The sequence below is a fragment of the Erpetoichthys calabaricus genome, chromosome 3 (genome assembly GCF_900747795.2).
Source record: "Erpetoichthys calabaricus chromosome 3, fErpCal1.3, whole genome shotgun sequence".
Lineage (NCBI taxonomy): Eukaryota > Metazoa > Chordata > Cladistia > Polypteriformes > Polypteridae > Erpetoichthys > Erpetoichthys calabaricus.
The window spans coordinates 118,196,158-118,216,369 of record NC_041396.2 but is presented as its reverse complement, the minus strand read 5'-3'; the positions used below and the strand labels follow the sequence as shown (position 1 = coordinate 118,216,369).

Sequence of the window (20,212 nt, the reverse complement as noted above, 5' to 3'; positions counted from 1 at the left end):
GCTGCACTTTGAAATTCATGCAGCAAGAAAGGGAAGAAAGCATAATGCTTAACTATAGCACTCAAACTCTTAATTTGCTTAGTATCTTTAATAATGTGAACCTAAAGTGTTATTCATTGGTTAATCCCATTTACTGTAAAAAAAGGTGGAGCTGACTGTAAATGAACAACTCCTTTTAACTCCTTTCCACTCTAATCTATTTTAATACAAGTATAACTATTCAAATATACAATTTACACATAGAATTAAATTAACATATCCTTAAATGTAAAGTAACAGATGACACATGAAGACTGATAATACAAAGTACAATTTACAGTATTTCATAATGAGAAATGTTCACATGTTGGTATTGGATGGTACATTTGTGAAAATATTCTTTTGTTGAAACTGTCACTGGATCTTAACAACCATGGATAGTCTCCGATTTATGACTAATTGGGGGATTTGAAATTGGATAATCAAAATTACATTCACTGCTTGATCATCAAATTTATAATATATTAGTGTATTTTTAACAGACATCTTTAAATAGATATATTTTGCTGTAACACTCTGCTTTCAAGTTACTACGTGGATACGCTGCCACTCTGTTCACATTATGATTTAAAGACAACTGAATTGTACAATCTCCAGCTTTGATACTGCTTATAAAATGCTGAAAGAAAATTTAAAATTGGACTGAAAATTTCAGATTATTCCTCATCAATGAGGCATTTCTTATGGAAGGATAGATTACGAAATTGTGGGTGAACTAGTGCTTTGAAAGTATTATTTAATGTCCACAGGAATTGTCTCATGAATGTAAATCAGTTAATCCGGTGCCACCTGGTGGACAAATATCTGTTTGTGAATTTATTAGTCATTACATGTTTTCACTTGTTGATTAAGTGTACCTGTTTGGATAAAATAGTTTGCCAGGCAAAGGGGGTGGGGGGGGGGGGGGGGGGGGTGTGCAAATGCATTAAAAACTTCACAATTTGAAAATATTAATTCCTAGGAAATAAAGAATGTATTCCACCTAGGATATCTCTTCATCTTATGCTTACTAGTGTGTGACTAAGCACCATGTCCATGGACGTCGTACTAAAAGAAAACAAAGGTTGAATCTTTGAGTTAGATAAAATCAGTCTTTACAATTTTTTTTTTTTTTTTTTAACTTTTTGTGGATATTGTCTGATCTTTTTGATACCATGCTTGCTGTTGGAGAAAAGTGCTTTTATAACTTTCTCTCTCATGATAACCATTTCTTCATCGTGCTGTCTGAAGGTTTCTTCAGTGTTATCAAACACGTTTTCTTGCAGAAACGTAATCTCTGGCAAGCCGACAGAAAACTTCTGAGCAATATTATGCAAAACACAGCATGCACTTATTATATCACTTGCTCGTGCAGGCGTATACTTCTGGTTGCCGCCCAAATTGTCTAGGCATCTAAACCTTGCTTTTAAGGCACTAAAGGTTTGTCGAATGACATCAACTGCTTGTGAATGGGCTTCATTGTACCACTTCTCTGCTGGACTCACTGGATAATGAACTGACGTAAGCAGATTTTTTGACAAAGGGTAACAGCTGTCACCTAGAGGGGGGAAAAATACAAAACATTACACTTGACCTGCACTTGCATCTCCTAAGAGATTTACAGACATAAAACGAAGCTTTAATCATAAAACCTCAACAGTTAATTAATTTTAGAACAAATAGCTTTGAAGATTTTATCAGTCATCCGTTTCTTAATTTCAGAACCTTGCCCTATTTATAACAAGATATTTGGCTTTTAGTGAAAGTGAATGATGATAAAAACATTTTTTTTTTCATTTACTTAGAGCTGTAACTCAAAATGTAAGGTCTGTAAATAAGTAAAAAAAAAAAAAAAAAAATAAGAAAAATATATACATATCCCAAATAATTTCACTCCCACCATCACACTTAAGATGTTACCACACAGGTTCTATAAGCAGAATCAGCAGGGTCCAATCTATAGAATTACTTAATATTTCATGGGGGGGGGGTGGGATATGATAGATTAACACTAATGATATTTAGACAATGTTTTGCACCCTTTAAAAACGTGTTTGTAATAGTTTTATTAATCTAGCTTGGTCTTATTAATAAGATATTAATTGTAGCTAACTGAGATTTTTGGAAACATTTAAGGAAAACGGGTCTTATTTATTTTCTTACAACTGAAGTAAAATAACACAAACACATTAAAATCACCAAAGTATTACTGAGATCAAACAGCTCAAGTATGAATAAACCGTTTCGCAGTGGCCCACAGGATTTACGCAAAAGACCAACAAAACTATTATAATGATAGCATTTTAAACAGACACCCTTAATGTCAATAAAATTACGGGGAATTCAAAGAGAATAAAATACTAATAATTGAACTATAGGGCATGAGCATTACAGTCTGGATAAACAAACTGCTCTGCTGTAAGGTGAATTGCGCAGCATTCAAGCAAGAACGAAAATCTATCAATGTACTATAGTGTAAAAAATCCAAAGTTCTGTCAAATACAGTAGACCCTCGCGAAGTCGCGGTTCAGGGTTCGCAGACTTTTTCTTAGAACCTAACTATTAATTGTTAGCGGAAAGCGCAAATATCCTCTGCAATTTTTTATGGTAATACTGTGCTGTACAGAGAACAGGAAGCAACTGCTGAGGGAAACGTGGTTTGGGATGGTGAAAGTAGCCAATCCAAGAGCAATATTAATTTCTCCTTGCTGCTGATTGACTGCTGCCATGTGACGCGTTTCCTTACCACCGCTGAGGGAAACACGGCTTGGGATGGCGGAAGTAGCTAATCCGAGAGCGTTATTCATTTCTCCTTGCTGATAACTGACTGCTGCTTTGTGATGCGTCTCCAGGCGAGTGGGTTTACCACCGCGGTTTGGGATGGTGAAAGTAGACAATCCGAGAGCGTTATTCATTTCTCCTTGCTGATGATTGACTGCAGCTTTGTGACGCGTCTCCATCTGAGTGTCCTCATGTTTTCCATTTTGTTATTGTTTTGTTATTTTTAAACGCACACAATGTCGTCAAACCACTCTGCACCTTCTAAGGCTTCTGGAACAGAGCCTAAGCGCCAGAAGAAGTTTAAAACACTCCAGGAGAAGGTTGATTTGCTTCGGGAACTAAAAAGTTATGCTGCAGTAGCGCGCCACTATGGCATTAATGAAAGCACTGTATGCTACATAAAGAAGAACGAAGCAGCGATCTGGAGTACCGTATCTATAAGTTTCTGTGATAGTGCCAAAAAGGAAAAGACCGTAAGGAATAAAAATATCGTCAGGATGGAACCTGCCTTGGCACTGTGGATCACCGACTGCAGGAAGACAGTAACGTCATCCATGAAAAAGCACGGAAATTGTACCAGCAGTTCGCTACAGGAGACAATGTAGCAACTTCCTATCACAATGTTCTTGAAACCTATAAAGAAAAGCCAGCACAAAACCCTACCAGAAGAAGACCCATACAAAGATACGACTCCTCCTAAAGCGCCTGAAGAAGAGGCACCACCCAAGGAGTTTTAAATCTACTTAAGTTTTAAAGCTACTTCATCATCATCATCAATATCATTCATCATTGGTGAGTACCCATACATTTTACTGTATTTTAATTAAATGAAATTATTATGTATTTACTCTACTTTTAACAAAGAAACGACAGTGCATACCAAAGAAAACGCGCTTGCATGAATTACAGTACATATAGCAGTAACATCAGTATTTTACATTCTAGCACTGTGGGAGAAATAGCAGTACAGTACTGTACAGTATACGGGTTTACCTTTACATTCTGTTTTTAGGTAATGTATTAAGGTAATTTTTTAGGTAATGTATTAATGTATTAAGCTGAGTTTGCTGCGAAATTAAAGTGCTTTGGGGGCATACTGTATTTAGGGGTTGAAACTATAAAAATAGGCATTTAAAAGGCATTTTTTAACCACATCCAACAGTCGCGGTTTTTCACAATTCGCGGGTTCTCTAGGAATGTAACCCCCGCGAATTTTGGGGGTGTACTGTACTGCACAGGAAAAAAAAAACTATAGCATTTGTAATCAAGTTCTATCATATATTACACAAAGATACATAAAAACCTAACCCATAACATTTTTAAACAAATAACTAACTTAAAGTTCTGTTCAATATTACACAAAGAAAATAAAACAATTGTAAAATTATTCTGAGGAAACTTCATATTGTGTAACAGAAACACCAGTCTGGCCACAACATCTAGCTTCAGGGCAGCTCAGCTACATATTGAAACATTTCCTCCGATGCTGAATGCCCTCTCAGAAGCACTGCTTGAGGCAGGGATACACAGGTACTTCTTGCGTTTTCCAACCCTCAAGTGGATTTACATCACTCACCACATCAGGTATCATCAAGTAGCTCTTGATCTCTTTCTCAATGGCAATGTGCAGAGACTGGCCTTCTCCGATTTCCTGTATTGAAATAGCTGCTAAAAGACTTCTCCAACTTCTGCAGCCATAGGGGTGGGATGGTGCAGGGTGAAGAGGCAGGGGTCTGTGCAAGTGTTTTAAATTATGAAAGAAAAAAATGTGCTTCGGAATTGAGGCCCCCCGACCCAAGACAGCTTGCAAAATCAAAATGCGGCCAATAGGCATATGCTTCTTATAGAAATAAAAATAATCTGTTCAAACGAATAATGTAATTTCTTCAATTGGATTAATAGTTTGTCTGAACAGATTAATAACTTTTGATTTTTTTTTTTTTGCCTGACACCTACGGGACTCTGTACTAGATCAATTTCATTTAAGTTGCATTTTACAGAGGAACAACAATTTTCACCACACCAGTTCTGTATGCTGGGATTCATTCAATTCAATCTCACTTTATTACCTGCAGCGATTTCAACTATGTTCAGTTACATTTGTCTAACAATTACAGAAAAAAAGGGCATTTGATCTTGACACAAAAATGAAGGTGATCAAGTAGTACGAGGGAGGAAAAAAAGAGAATGTGATCATATGTGACTGTAAGTTATCCCACTGTAACCGGTGTTTACTGCACACGCTGTACTAGTGCACTCTGGCTATGAATCCAGTTAACCTCCAAAACTTCTGCGTTGTGACTCATGATGTGCCACTTCATGCAAAACTCCACAAAGGGGTTATGAAACCACACTGATCTCCTCTATCTGTTAATGTTTATTATTAACAGGCTGAAATGTTAAAACAGAAAACAATGTATTCTGGAGTGCCTAAAATGCCGGTACAATTCCTCCTCTCACAGTCAACACAATGAATAATGGGAGAGGCTCACACTGATGATGTAACATAACACAGACAAAAAGGCATGTTTTTGATTGTTTCTTGCAAAGTGAGTAGCATACTAAATCATTTCAGTTTGCACACTGTTTAAACAACAATTAAGATATTATCGTAGATGATACAGACACTGGAAGACAAATCTAAAAGTGAATCCATTTCTTTGAAGATAAATATACAGTACTGCATATTCTACTAGTGGTCACAATATGTCCTGATGTCCATAGACAGAAGGCTGTATTGAATGGATAAATAACTTTGTAATGCTTGTTGTGTGTATATTGTCACACATGGGTGCATAGGGGACAGTTTAAGAACTCAGGTGATGGTAATTCCCAGCCAATCCAGGGGGTGGTGCTGTATGATAATACTCTCTCTTTTTCTCTCTCTGCAGACCGGAAGCCTGATGGCTCTCCTCCAATGAAGTCTTCTGTCACTATCAGATCTGCTTTGCCTGCCCAATCTGCACATGCCCAATGACTGCCTAAGCAGCACACACACACAGAACTGTTATGACAGTGCCCGATCAGTGTTTTTCATACTATGACAAGTCCCCTTCCGATTTGCCTCACACATATGCCCTCTGCTTACTAAAGATTACTTTTATGATACTGCTAGATTTGTACTGTGCATGTCTAATGTTTTACGACGTGTCACTCGTCAGATTTTAATTGTACTTGCGAGTCATTTTTGTATTTCTGTTTATTTTTCTCTTTAAGTGAACTTCTTATTGGAAAAGATGGGAACTTTGAATTTTATAAAGTCTTGAAAGAATATTTGTCATCTGAAAAATATAACTCCAGTCAAATGAAGAGGGAGTGAAATGAAATGCAACGTGTGTCTGTGAACTTTATAATGTTATTCTTTTTACTTTGTGACATATGTACAGCTTTTTGTAAGTACATCGTATTGATGAAAGAAGCAATATGGATTTTCATTTGCAATACAACCTTCATAATAGCATGGTTTAAAGGTAAAAGTCACAGTAATTTCCATCTTAGGGTTAATGGATTAATAGATACAAGTCATTTTTTTGTAACTTTAACATTTGTCGGTATGTTATTTTTAAACATTTGTCCACATTTTTTTATCTTAAAAGTGTGAACTGCATGCTAATAATTAAGCAAAACAATATAATCTAAGTGGCACATTAGGGACACAGTTAGGAGTGCACATCTGACACTACTAGACTGATGTAAAGTGTGCCCTCCAAAGCCATCAGTATTTTTTTTTTGTTATGTTAATATCAGATTTCATCAATACAACAGTTTATACTGTACATAACATAGTTAAATATATAACGAAGGCTAAATTATTACAAGAAAGGGGAATGCAGAGAATAACACAACAAACTTAAGAAAACAGGTCAGAATCTTACACATTTTAATTGCTTCAGTGTTTTTTTATATATATTTTTTTAAAGCTATTTCTAGCATTTTAATTTCCATGCAGAAAGATATAATAGAGGGTCTAGTATTCTGAACTTTACTCTTATGTATATTAAACTTACCAAGCAAGGAAAGCAGTTACTATATTTTCTAACATTTTTTTTCTTCAAAATTGCATACAGAAAAAGAACAAAAATTAAAAAGTCAATGATAGATTTGTTTTGTCATTCTGGATAGTAACAAACAAATCGTACCAAAACATTTTATAATTGACCCAGACATAAAAGAAATATGAGAGGGGATTCATCTTCATTTGTACAAAAACTCAATATTAGGCATATATTAATGTCATACTTATGAATATTAGTTAGGTACTATTTATTAATAATTTTGAAATTGATTTTTTATGCTTGTTTGGTAGAAAAATCTTGCATGGTACAGACCAGGCAATTTTAAAATCTATATCCAAACTATCAGTAAAGTGTGATGTACATCAGATGTTGCACAATGACACGGCTGGGTATCTGCTGTTGTGACAAGTCATTTGCTTATTGTTTAAGCTGTTATGCCTGTGTACCTGAACTCTGGGACACAACTAGATGTCCTTTTCTTCTGCATTTAAGATTCCCAATTTGAGATGATGTGCAGTTTATCTTAGGTATGCTATTTGTAGAGATAAGAATAGTGAGTCTTTTGGTTTTATAAGTAAATGGTGCACAATTCCTGCTAAAACTTCCCATATTTATTACTCGATCTGTAATATTTTGCTTGAACACTGTCACCTATGTTTGCTTATGCTGTTCAATAACTAATAATGGCTTTATAATTTTAGACAATTTTGTGAATTCTCTTAACCACAGTACCAACAATAACATAACGGGGATGCTCGATGTTGCAAAATAACATTTACTTTCTTAAGTCACTGTGCTTTGTTATTGGATTTTGAAAGAACCAAGACTTCATTTTAGCCTAAACTAAACTAAGGCAGGAGAGAAAAACGAAGATGTCTGCATGTAAGTAACAGCACCTGAGTACATACCATTAGAAGTTTTAGATATGCAGAGACTGTAACACAATGTCTACTGTACATGAAATGTAAAAGAAAAAAATCATGCTACATATGATGAAAATTAAGTCTCGGTTCTTCCAAAATCCAACAACAAACCACAATAACTTAAATAAAAATATTATTAGTTAGACTGTACTCTGAGCAGACCTTTATCTATTTTGAAGGTGTACTTTGGTAATGCATTACACGTATACCAAGAAAGAAGGCAGAACAAGAAGAAAGGTATAGTTTATAAATGTTTGAACTAAGTGCATGAACATTGTTTATGTTATCTACCGTATGGGGCAGCAGTTAAAGAAGAAGAAAGGACAAATGTGTGCCATTTTGAAATAGAAGGTGGCCCTTTTGCCCAGACCCTGCCTATATTTTGGAGTGCCTGCTACATTTCTCTTATCAAACATTGCTTTGCTTTTTATTCCAAGATCAAACATAAAAACTGTCAACTTTGTGTACTAATGCAACAAAAATTTGGAATGCTTTGCCAATAGAGAAGTACCAAGCTACAAATGTAAAGCATTTCAAAAAAACTTCCAAAATCACACTTTTCTAATTTTGCTTTTTCTTAATAACTTGCAATGGTTGTAGTAGATTATAAATTGCACTGCATATAGTTTGTCAGATTTGCACTGGGCAGTAACCCCTGCTGTTTCTTCTTTGTTTTCATTAAGTTAAAGTTAAGTCAACTCCAAATGCCTGTGATGCTGAAGAGAAGTACACAAAATATACTGGAATGGAATTGTGATTGGACTGTGATACATCTCTATTTTATTTTTTTCCATCTTTTCTTATGTGTAAACATGCTTCATTGTGAAATGAAAATTAGAAAAATAGGATGCTTAATCCAGACACAAACTACAATCTCTGCAAAACGACGACTTATTTCCATAATATTCTCATTATGGTCATCTAATGTGGAACTGAAATTAATATACAATACTGTCAATTGTGGATTGGAATGCACAGTTCAGATTGGGCCGTGCTGTAAAGTGGAATATATGATTTTATTTATTTTTTGTTCATTAAGCTCACATGGAGTGTGTCACTACCTGATCCCCATTGCCAGCCCAATCTGCGTGTGCATACGTGCATTACGAAAGGCTACGTCATTGCACGCTTCATGGGGCTGCCCAATATGTTTAACGCATGCATGAACAATTTGGCTTCCAATACTCATGCACATATGGATCAGGCAGGCACACAGATTGGGTAGTGGAAACATCACTTCTGGTGCCCACCCAACTGGACCCATATCATCCTACTCAGCAGTCACATGACCTGAAAAACTGCCATCTTCGAAAGACAGAACAGGACTCTGGTCTAAGAATACTAGTTTTGCAATTCAACATGCATTTTTTTTTTCTCCTAGGTTCAACTTTATCACAGATGAGCTTGGTCACAAGGTGCCCCAAAACATTTTCATTGTCCTGTGTTTCTATTACTATATATGTATACAATCTCTGCACTGTTTTTTTTTTTTTTTAAAACACTAAGGGCATGATTGTAATGTAATGTGGTGTGGTGGTAAAGGCTTTGGTCCTAGGACTTCAAAACGAAAGGTTGTGGATTCAAATCCTACTACTGACACTGTGGGACCATGAGCAAGGCACTTCCCCTGCCTGTGTTCCATTTGGAAAAACAAAAGAAATTAAACTGATCATATTTCAAATGTTGTAAGTTTTCTTTGATAAATGTGTCAGCCAAATAAGAAGTCAAGCTTTGCCAAACTTTCTCCTTCCATTTCAGGCCTTGCTGTACATGCCAAATGTGGTCACTTTTTTTTTTTTTTTTCTTTCCCTCTAGTTCAGGATGTTGCACTTTCTGCAGTTGTCTGTCCAGTGTTGTTCAGCTCATTAACTGCTTCTGCTTTGCCCTTCATTTGCATACAACACTCCCTCAGTGTAGTGCTAAGCATGTACGTAAGCATAATATTAGTATTAGTATTCTTAGAGAATACCTACTGACCTACATATACCATCTTGGCAAATTTGCATTATTTATATACCAAAAATGTGTAAAGTGTGCTAAGTGATGACAGAGGAAATATATACTATATGTGCTTGAAATCTGAAATATATTACAAAATTAAATGCATTAATACAGTGATAAACACACACACACATCAGCCTTCTTCCTCTTCTTCTTTTGGCTGCTCCGGTTAGGGGTTGCCACAGCGGATCATCCTTTTCCATATCTTCCTGTCCTCTGCACCTTGCTGCGTTACATCCATCACCTGCATGTCCTCTCTCACCACACCCATAAACACATCAGTATCAACCTTATAATCTATATTCTTTATGTTGGTTGTCCAAACTTCAAATAATAAATTGTGTGTTTATTACTATCCACATACTGTATATATTGCATTTATTTCTACATGTTGCGTACCTTTATTCTACACATTACTAGATTCAAAGTGGAGAAATCTAAAGTGTCATTTGTGAGTCATATATAGATATTAGGATTTATAACTATCACCACCTATCTTAATTTCTTTGTAAGGTATCTACAGAAATCTGCCTGTACACATAAAATACAAAATACAGCCATACTGTAAACACAAACATATACACAAAACAAAATGAAATATTTAATACTAGACTTGAAAGAAGCATTTTATAAAAAAAAAAAAAAAGTATTTTTAGCAAAGAGGTCTTTATTTGTTGTTTTGTGACATTTTCATCACAAAACATGAGGAACGAACATTACACTTTGTCACTAAATTGACTTACCAGTTTTGAGTATGCTTTACTATAAATAAAACACAAAGCTAAATATCCAGTAAACTTAGAACAAAATTAAATTGGTCAAATGTCAATGATTAATAAAAAATAACCTTACAAACCTAAACATACAGTATAGTTGTGAAAAAATGAATTTGGTGACATATCAGTAAGTTTTTAAAAATTCATTTAGCTGCATTAACCATTTGTATTAAGTACTTCTTGAATTGAATGATCCAAGTGTATAGAAGCATAAACTCCTAACTAACTGTTTTCCATGAAACTGAATTAAGCACCTCTTGCCTAATACAGTGCTAATTCAGACTATAACTACAATTTAGCAAGTGGTTTATGAGCCGTTATATGGAGATGTCACTAACTGTACAGAAAATAGTTGAATCTAAATGGTACCTATGTATTTTTAACACACCAAAACATTTCTAAATGTTATGGTTCTAGTTCTAATATACCTTATTCTTCTGTACAGCAAAATAAAGACTATGCTAATACAAGGTTGCTACACTATAATTTATTATTATGGAATAAGGTGAACATTAAGCCTACTACAACGTTTTGATTTAAACAACAACAACAACAACATTTATTTATATAGCACATTTTCATACAAAAAGTAGCTCAAAGTGCTTTACATAATGAAGAAAAGAAGAATAAAAGACAAATAAGAAATTAAAATAAGACAACCTTAGTTAACATAAAAAGGAGTAAGGTCCGATGGCCAGGGTGGCTAAAGACCAAGTATTAAAAAAAAACACAATCTCTGTTTAAACTAGAGTTTTAACATTGTTTAAAAGGGATCCCTGTCTTTACTGAAATGCCTATGACATAGATCTTTGACTAATTTGGGCATGTGTGTATTGGTAGCAAACTATGAGGGGCCTGTACAGTGAAAATTGCATTCCCATGTGCACACACATATAGCATATGCATAGCATAGGGAAAAATGTATTTAAGGATATGAAGCAAATTGCCCCTGTATCATTTTTATGCACTGATTACAGGTGAAAGTGAGTTTTCAGAACTGGTGGCTGGCATCTTGTCATAAAAAGAGAAACACCACAAAATGTTAAAGTGGCACTTAAAAAAAGCGAGAGGAGTTAACAGGAATCTTATATCAAACATTTGAAAAACTAACGCAATATAAAAAATTATATAAATAAATCAGTGTGTGTGTCTATATCTTCATTTTACTGCTTCATGCTTTCATATCGCTCTGTTGCATTCTACACATATCTACTTCATTAAGTGCCTTGTTGTCACATTTGCTGTGGAATGAGCTACTTCTAACTGAACAGGTTAAGTACTAAATTGACTTTAAGCTGTCAACTGAGTTATTTACAATCCGAGTTTCACATGGCCCTGAAATTTTCACTACAATGGTAACGCTGCTTGCCACGGGACTTAATGTAAAACTGTAGCGAACAGAAAATGATTTGCCTTTTACACATGTATACAGCATTCAGACTTTACAGAAGTCAATTTAAATGTAAAAAGGTAAGTAGCACAATTAGAGCAATGGAAAACAACTCTTCTATGGAGGCTATATGGAAAAACATTTTTAATCAGTGAAGGGTGACCAAATAGACATTGTAATGACCAGAATTCCATCAGGAGAGCCAAGAACTAAGCCTGAACCAATCAGAGCACGATTAGAGTGTAGTTTTTGGAAAACTAGGTGTTCATTTGGCCACACCACAACATTGACACTGCATTTACGAAAGTATCCAGCTCTGGAGAACATTTTTAAAAGTCTTCATTTTCAGGAATCAATAGCCATGGGTTAGTATGAATGAAAGGTGAAAATATAGGCAAACCTATGCGTATTTAAATTAAAACGCAGTAGTGTGGATGGGGTTTAAGCACTCCAACACCTTCAAGTACACACCACCAAATAAACAACTGTCCCACATCTGCAGACATAAAAAAATATATTGCAAAGAAATAAACAATACCTGCATGCAAAAACACCATAATGCACTAAAACAAAACCCAAATGCAATAAAAATAACAATTAATGCAGTACTATAAACACTATTTATGTTAAATTTAATTATGGGTCCAAAAGCCATCAAACTTAATCTTACAGTACATAGAAGATGAATGACACAGGGTATTAGCTGCTCAAAACCCCTCCAGAAGAATAAACAGAACTCACCTATTAGTTCTTCTAAGTAAGGAGATTTCTCTAGTAATCTGATTATACTATATCTTCATAAGCATACAGTACATCCCTGTATGAACAAAACACTTAACCACTAGGTTGCTGTAAGCCTAAAACAATAATTTAATCTGATCTTTTTACTTCCACTCTTTGAGTATAGATGGAAATTAGTTTGCCAACATGCTCCAAACCCTCATACTTTCCATTTCCTGGTTAACTAAACCAGTCAAACAGCACTTCTACTGAAAACAGAAACATTTGACACAATCACATCACCAATATATTGCAAACGCTCTACCATTGCATGGCTGTACTCAGGTCCTAATCTGGAATCCTGAGGTGGTTTGTGGATGGATGGGCTCCCAACCACTACTTCAAAATACTGACTCTATAAGTTTCACACACAAAGTGGCACAATTACCAAGAAAGGGGAAACATAAAATATACACATACAAAAGGTCAGAACCTGCACTATTTTGAGGTGCTACTACATTCTCTTTACTATCTCAGACAGGCTTACCAATAAGCATGACAATCTGTCGAACTTCATAAATATTTTTGTGGTATCTGTTGCACAACTGTGTTTTGATCAAGTCCTTCATTGTCTGATACGGAAACTGATGTCACAATTTTGTCTGCCTGTGTGTGATGTCCAAGATGGGAACACACAGAAAATGCTACAGGTAACGACGAAGAACTCTGGATGCCTCCAAGCACATTCTCATTTGTTCTCAGAAGAGGACCAAAAGCTAGGAAAGGATGTGCCTAAGAAAGTCAAACGACATGATATGAGGTCTCCAGAGCAAGGGAGGTCCCTTCCAGTCACATGTTGTTGAGATCATACAAAACAAAGACAAGGAGAGAGTATCTGAAGTAACTCTGCAAATTATTACTAAAGGTGTTGTAATTAAAGTTGCTTGGAAGTTGTCCTTTAAAATGGACAATTATATCTGGGTTTGTTCAAGAGAAGGAGACCCTTTACCTTAATAAGGACAGACATGATGATTCTGTTAGACCTTTTCTTTATCTGTTACCTTTTTAATTGATTATGCAAATGTATTCTGACTTCCTGGAATAAGTCCCTTTATAAAAATCATAGCTGCCTTGGCTCACTGTATAGATACACATGCAGAGCAGTGTAGACATAAAGCGTCTCAAAGAGGAAGTTTTCACATTAAGTTGCATGGACAAATTAGAAGAATCTAGCTATACATTATTACTTTTCTGAATATTAGTTTACTGACCAAACAAAATGGATGAGCTTTCTGTAGTAATAATGTATGGTGCCAATAATCTGCAAAGACGCTTACTGCAATGTTGTTTACTGGAAATACTGATATGGAAATGGAGTGGACTTCACATAATATTAGTAACAAATGCAAACAAACTTTACAGTGAGAGACATGCTCTATTCACAGAATTACAAGATTATGAATTATAAATCTGTGGTGGATTGGCACCTTGCCTGGGGTTTGTTTCCTGCCTTGCGCCCTAGGTGGTTGAGTTATAAATTTTACTCAGGTTGCACTATTTCATGCAAATATATCTGTTTTATGTATCTGGTTATAAACTTTTGCTTGAAGCACTGCTGTTTTTAATCAGTAAAGATTGACCAAACAGTGAATGAGACATTGTAATGAGCAGAAACCATTCAGGAGGTCCTTGAAATAAGCATAAACCAATCACAGCATGGTTACAACGTAGAGTCACCAACTGCTTCACTGCTCCAGAATCCACATTCTGGGCCAGGCACATCAGTGTAGAGCTTGTGCAAGGTCATTACATGTCAAATCAACTGATTCTCTAGAAATTGCACATACTTCCGTCTCAAAAAAATTAGGAAAATACACCTGGAGTACCCATGTTACCCAGGAGACACACTGTAAAATTATTTTGATGTAAGATCAATACTTTCCAAGATAAAGCCAATTTTGTAATGGCAGAGGGTGTCAAATTTGACCCAGCTTAATTTTTTCATCAATTTCACAAGTCCATATCTTAAGAACTAAACCACCTAGCAGGCTCACATTTTGCATACTGGTACCTTTATAGGTATACGGTGTAACAAAATCAAAATGTAGACCTTCAAAAATAGAAAAAAATATTTTGCATCTTTGGCCTTGCCATGTTTAGGCTTTCAGAAAGCATACTTCTAACTGATACAGCCTGCTGAAATTTTTTCCATGTTTAGATACATACACAGGGTTTCAACAGCAGACCTCTCAAATGTGAAAAAATCATTCTGGGTCTAATTTTCAGACCAGCTTAATACATTGTGGGAATGTCCAAACAATTTTAAAATTATTTTCTTGTATCCTACATGGTCCCTTCTTTTCAAAAAATCAAGTTTTACTTTTCTTATGTCAATCTTTCCTTTTTATTTTCCATTCCAAACATGGGTAAATTTACCATTTGTCAGTAGTGATAATTATCAAGTTCTTCATCACTAACTTGCATATAGGATTAATGGAAAACAAAATAAATCGCCAAAGACACATTAAGCACATCTCATGAACAGCAGCTGATTAATTTATAATTAAATTCAACACTAGTTATAATGAAATGTTAACATCTTGGAATTTCAGCAGCAGAAATGTCTCCCATTTCATTTCTGCTTCGAAGTGCACAGTGTATAAGATCTTTGTCTTTGATATCAAGATGGTACTGCCTCCCACAATGACCATCGCAGCTGTACTAAGAAGTGCAATAACACACTGTAATGGCACCCAAGAAATATCATCTCTAGGTGGCCAAAGAAAAGACTGTGCAGGATAGCTTGAATGGATGAAACATATCAGGATGTCTGATTCCGCTTCACTCTTCACACACCAATCCAACATTTTTCATCATACACACACCCAACATAACTTCCAATTGGACACTAGTCTAATGTAAGGGGATGCATCTGATCCATCAGGAGTGTGATCGTAAGGGGGCAGGATCTTACCTGCAGCTTCAGTGGTGAATATTCTGACAGTTAATTGACTGTCTTCACCAGGCACCCAGCTGACTTTGAGTTTGCCATCTTCTGTAGGGATGTGACAGTGGTACTCTTGAGTACAAGGTACTCTTTTGTCCATGGGGAATAACATTCTCTGTTCAGCAACATGATAGGACATCGTCATTTGATATGAAAAAAGTATGACATTTTTGATAACTTACTGATAAAAAAAAGTCAATGATTACCATTATTGACACATGGCACATTCAGCCTATGTTTAGAATGGAAAATAAACAAGAAACATTTGCATAAGAAAAGTTACGTTTGTGTTTTCAGAAAGAAGTGACAATGGAGAATAAATTAAAAATATTTAAAAAAAAACTATCTGCATATTCCCACATGCCATTAGGGTGCTCTGAAAATGAAATTCAAAATATTTTTTTGGATTTGAGAGGTCTGCTGTTCACACCCTAATACAGTTACTTTTCGGTTTATTGCTTTTTCAGGAAGCCTATATATATATATATATATATATATATATATATATATATATATATATATATATACCTGAATAAGAAAAAAAATCAAAAGGTTTCTGAGACCTACACATAGCTAAGCCAAAAACTCAAATTAAATATTGGTCAACTTCAGGGGGCTGCTGTGACCATGCAGGGTCATCTGGACCAAATGTTTAAATTTTGTCACCTACTATACCAATTAATGTACCAGTGTGCAAAGTCTAAGCCTGCTCAGCTGTTTAGTTCTTGAGGTAAGGACTTGTAAAATTTGATCAAAAAATGAGGCTTGATAAAAATCAAACATCGGTAAACTGGCTGTATCATGGGAAGTATTACTCTTACATTAAAAAAAAAAAAATTTACAGGGCGTCTCCTGACTAACATGGATACACCTGTAGTAGTAGGGTGTTGTACGTGTTATCCATTATGGATGCAATGAGAAGTCATGCAAAATGACACCTTTTACTGGGTAACTAAAAAGATTACAATATGAAATATGCCTGAAGAATGAGCATGAGCTGCGTCTAGAAGGAGCATGAGCTGCATCTAAAGCTTGCACATTGTAATCTTTTTAGTTAGCCAAAAAAGGGTGTCATTTTGCTTGAACTCTCATGGGTACCTTTTCCAGAATTGTTTGAGTCCAATGTGTGTGGATCATTGGTTGATTTGACATGGAATGACCCTGCAGGCTTTTCTCTGACTTTTCAAAGACATGTTAAAGTTTATTAACGGAAACACTAAATTAGCCCTGCATACATTAAATGTGAGTGTACACATGCATGTGAAGTGTGATGGACTGGTACCCTAGGGTAGAAGATTTAATGCATTAAGTGGGTTTAATTATATATTGATATTGTTTTGGAAATTAATTCCTAGGGCTGCTTGCATGTGTAAAAGAGGGGACTATTGCACAACTTCCACGAGTTTCAAGAAAACCTGAAATTGGATCTACATGTTTTTAAACAGCTTTTATTTCTTGGGAACGAAAAATGCAATTTATGTCCTGTTCTTTTGTTCATGTATAATTAATTAATGGTATTGAACAGATCCTTAATGAATATGTAGATGACACAATGCTGTTAGCCACACTGAAAGATAGGCATTCTATGGCAACATGCCTCAAATGAGGGGGCAAGTGGTACAGCAAGATTAGCCCTTCTTGTACTGTACTTTGTTACATAAATAGTTGTTTGCCAGTCTTTTTCTCTGTAAGATGATAATATTTTTAAAACTCCAGGGGATTTGTTTCTGGCTTTGGAAATGAGGTTTCAGAATCTGTCCTTCAATCCCACATTTAATTATGTTAGTATTGTTTCTTGGGAATGTTCCCCTTTCAGCCACGATCAAACGAAAGTTGTCAAGAGTACACTAAATGTTATCAGAACATCAATTGCACTACTTAAAACTCCCCTGCTGTTCTTTACAATTATCTGGCTAATGGAATAAAGAAAAATATTTACAAATAACCATGTACAAAAACTATAATGAACAAAATTTGTGAGCAGTGGAATCTACTTTAGTTACAGTTTAAAAAGTAGACTTTAACTCCACTGTGTTTATTGTATATGTATTTTTTTTTTACTGTTTGCACAAATTGAAAAGTAACAATTTGCTTCCATTTGCAATGTTGACAAGGTAAAGCATTCCATGTGTGATTCTGATTTGTTCAGTAGTGTCATTTAAACAGATCCTCTGAAATTTAGGGTATTCTTTAACAAAACAGAGTCAATCTGCCAAATTTCAGGATATAATATAGAAATGGTTTAAAATTATGTAGTAATGTTTTCTGCAGTGATTAAAACAACTCAGTAGGAATTTCTTTAATTGAAAATGTAACAAAAGCAAAAAAAGGGTTTTAACTTCCAGAAATATTTAACTTTCAAAAGGATTTTAAATTTGACCATATTGCTTTTGTAATGCACTCCCACAAAACCCCCATTGAGTTCTGAACTCAGTCATTTTAAAATTACATTCCCACTCATATATAAATATTATTGATATTTCAAGAAATTTTTAAATATAAAATCCATCCATCCATCCATTTTCCAACCCGCTGAATCCGGACACAGGGTCGCAGGGGTCTGCTGGAGCCAATCCCAGCCAACACAGGGCACAAGGCAGGGAACCAATCCTGGGCAGGGTGCCAACCCACCGCAGGACACACACAAACACACCCACACACCAATCGCCAGACCAAAATATTCTTCAAGTAATTCATCTTGAATAGCCCGTATGTTCTGAATAACTAAATACCCAGGCTACATCCATTTCAGAATGTGGCATTAAAGCTACAGCCAAAAAATGGCTTTTGAATAGCAGGTTAATTGTTCTAAATGTCAAAACTATATATTTGCTCAGAATTAAAACATGTGAAACCAAATACCAAACCATAGACAGCCAATGACATAACGATAGGGAAATCGTGACAGAATAAACGGGGCACCTGCTGTGTACCCATTGGTATAAACTTGCTTTGCTCCCTCTGTAACCCTACAGTTCATTTAAGTCAATTCAGAAAATTAATGGCCCCCGTCTCCACAAAGAAAACTCACAAAACTGTTACTTTTAGGCTGTATCATGTAGCCAGTGATTCCTTGCTAAGACTTACTCAAAATGCCCCCTCATTTAATAATGAACATATAATCTATACATTTTATATGTTTCATTACATCAGTTAAGCAACCCCATAATGACACATGAAGAGATTTCTGCAAACTCACCTATGAGCCAGTATTCGCCATGTTCTCCTGTAAGAAACTGTTGCCGTATGGTTGACTTCTCCCATATGAGAGAACCGGGGGTGCCCCCTGGCCAGTGGTTTTCCAAGTGTAATAAATTGCCATGTGAATCGCAAATCATTTGACAATTGATCGAGTGGTAATTTTTGCTGTTCAGGAAGGCATACTCATCTTCCAAGGGTGCTTTGATCCGCATGTGCATGAAGCCTACAATCCCAAGAATGTTGGTAATACCACACAGCTTGAAGAACTCTTGCGCCATGACATCCTTGTCCTCTGTGGTACTAGGGAATGTAACAAACATTGGGACTTTGTCGGCTAATACTTTAGATACAGTTGCCACTGCTCTACTGACCGAAGACTGACTTATGCCCACTAGGTTGGCCATATGCCTCTGCAGCGAACCATTAGCATAAAAACTGAGAGCTGCCAACACTAGATCCTCGACGGAGAGGGCTCTAGAACGGCGAGTCACTCGTGCCAGGCTGTCCCGCACGCAGTCTACGATGAACTGAATGGCGGGTCGAGTAAAGTGAAAGTGTTTTAAAAGAAAATCATTGTCAAAGCTGTCTAAGCCAGATCTGGGAATGTTTCTACTGGCTGCTCTGTCTACTTCTTCCTGCACCGCAAACCAAACGGCAGCCGCGCAATTCATTGTCCCCGTTCACAACACGCTGTTATTTGGTTTAAATTAGTTTCCTATTCTTCACTTTGTTTCTTTTGTTATTGTTCCTGTCGCTTTTCAGCTCACTAATAAACACACTATTACTTATCGATTTCGCTGATATTTGCTATTTTTTTAAATCTTCGCCAAAAAATACATTTCCCGCGTTACTCGAGCTCAGGCTTTCATATAATTGGCATAATACAGACCACTGATTGCTCAAAAATGGACCTTTTTCACATCATAATTAAATCAGCCTCTTCAATTATCAGCTTCTAAACATACCATATTACTCAACACAGAAACATCTTTACAACGCTACACTTTATTTACAAATCCAATAGCAGTGTAGACAATAAACGTCTACGTGCACAACCAAAGAGACGTTCCTTCAATTTAGAAACAGAGAAGGTTCTTCCGACAGTGGATGCAACTTGGGCGTTTCAAAATGTGTATTACTGCCACCTGCCGAATCGGATGAGTACTTCTTTTTAGTGCAGCCTATTTTCTTTACACTAATCATGGACCTGATTAATTTTTATCCAAAAATTTTGGTGAGATGTGGGGCTATAACAAAAGACAATGGGGCAACTTGAGACCAAAACCAAAAACAGTGGGGGAAATGTTTGATTTAAGAAAAATTTAAATGTAATAAGCAGGAATTAGAACCAAAATTGTTAGTTCAAGGAAACCATGTTA

The 20,212-nt window shown here is 35.7% G+C and overlaps 1 protein-coding gene across 1 annotated transcript; it reads right to left on the bottom strand.

Moving 5' to 3' along the window:
* Positions 1 to 73: 73 nt before the first annotated feature.
* On the bottom strand, positions 74 to 19,896 carry LOC114648331 (putative nuclease HARBI1). Its single transcript, XM_028797309.2, has 2 exons — positions 18,832 to 19,896; positions 74 to 1,576 (listed from the first exon to the last, which is right to left on the bottom strand). The coding sequence occupies exons 1-2, from the start codon at positions 19,502 to 19,504 to the stop codon at positions 1,134 to 1,136; spliced, it is 1,116 nt and encodes a 371-aa protein (XP_028653142.1). The 5' UTR covers positions 19,505 to 19,896; the 3' UTR covers positions 74 to 1,133.
* Positions 19,897 to 20,212: the final 316 nt, after the last annotated feature.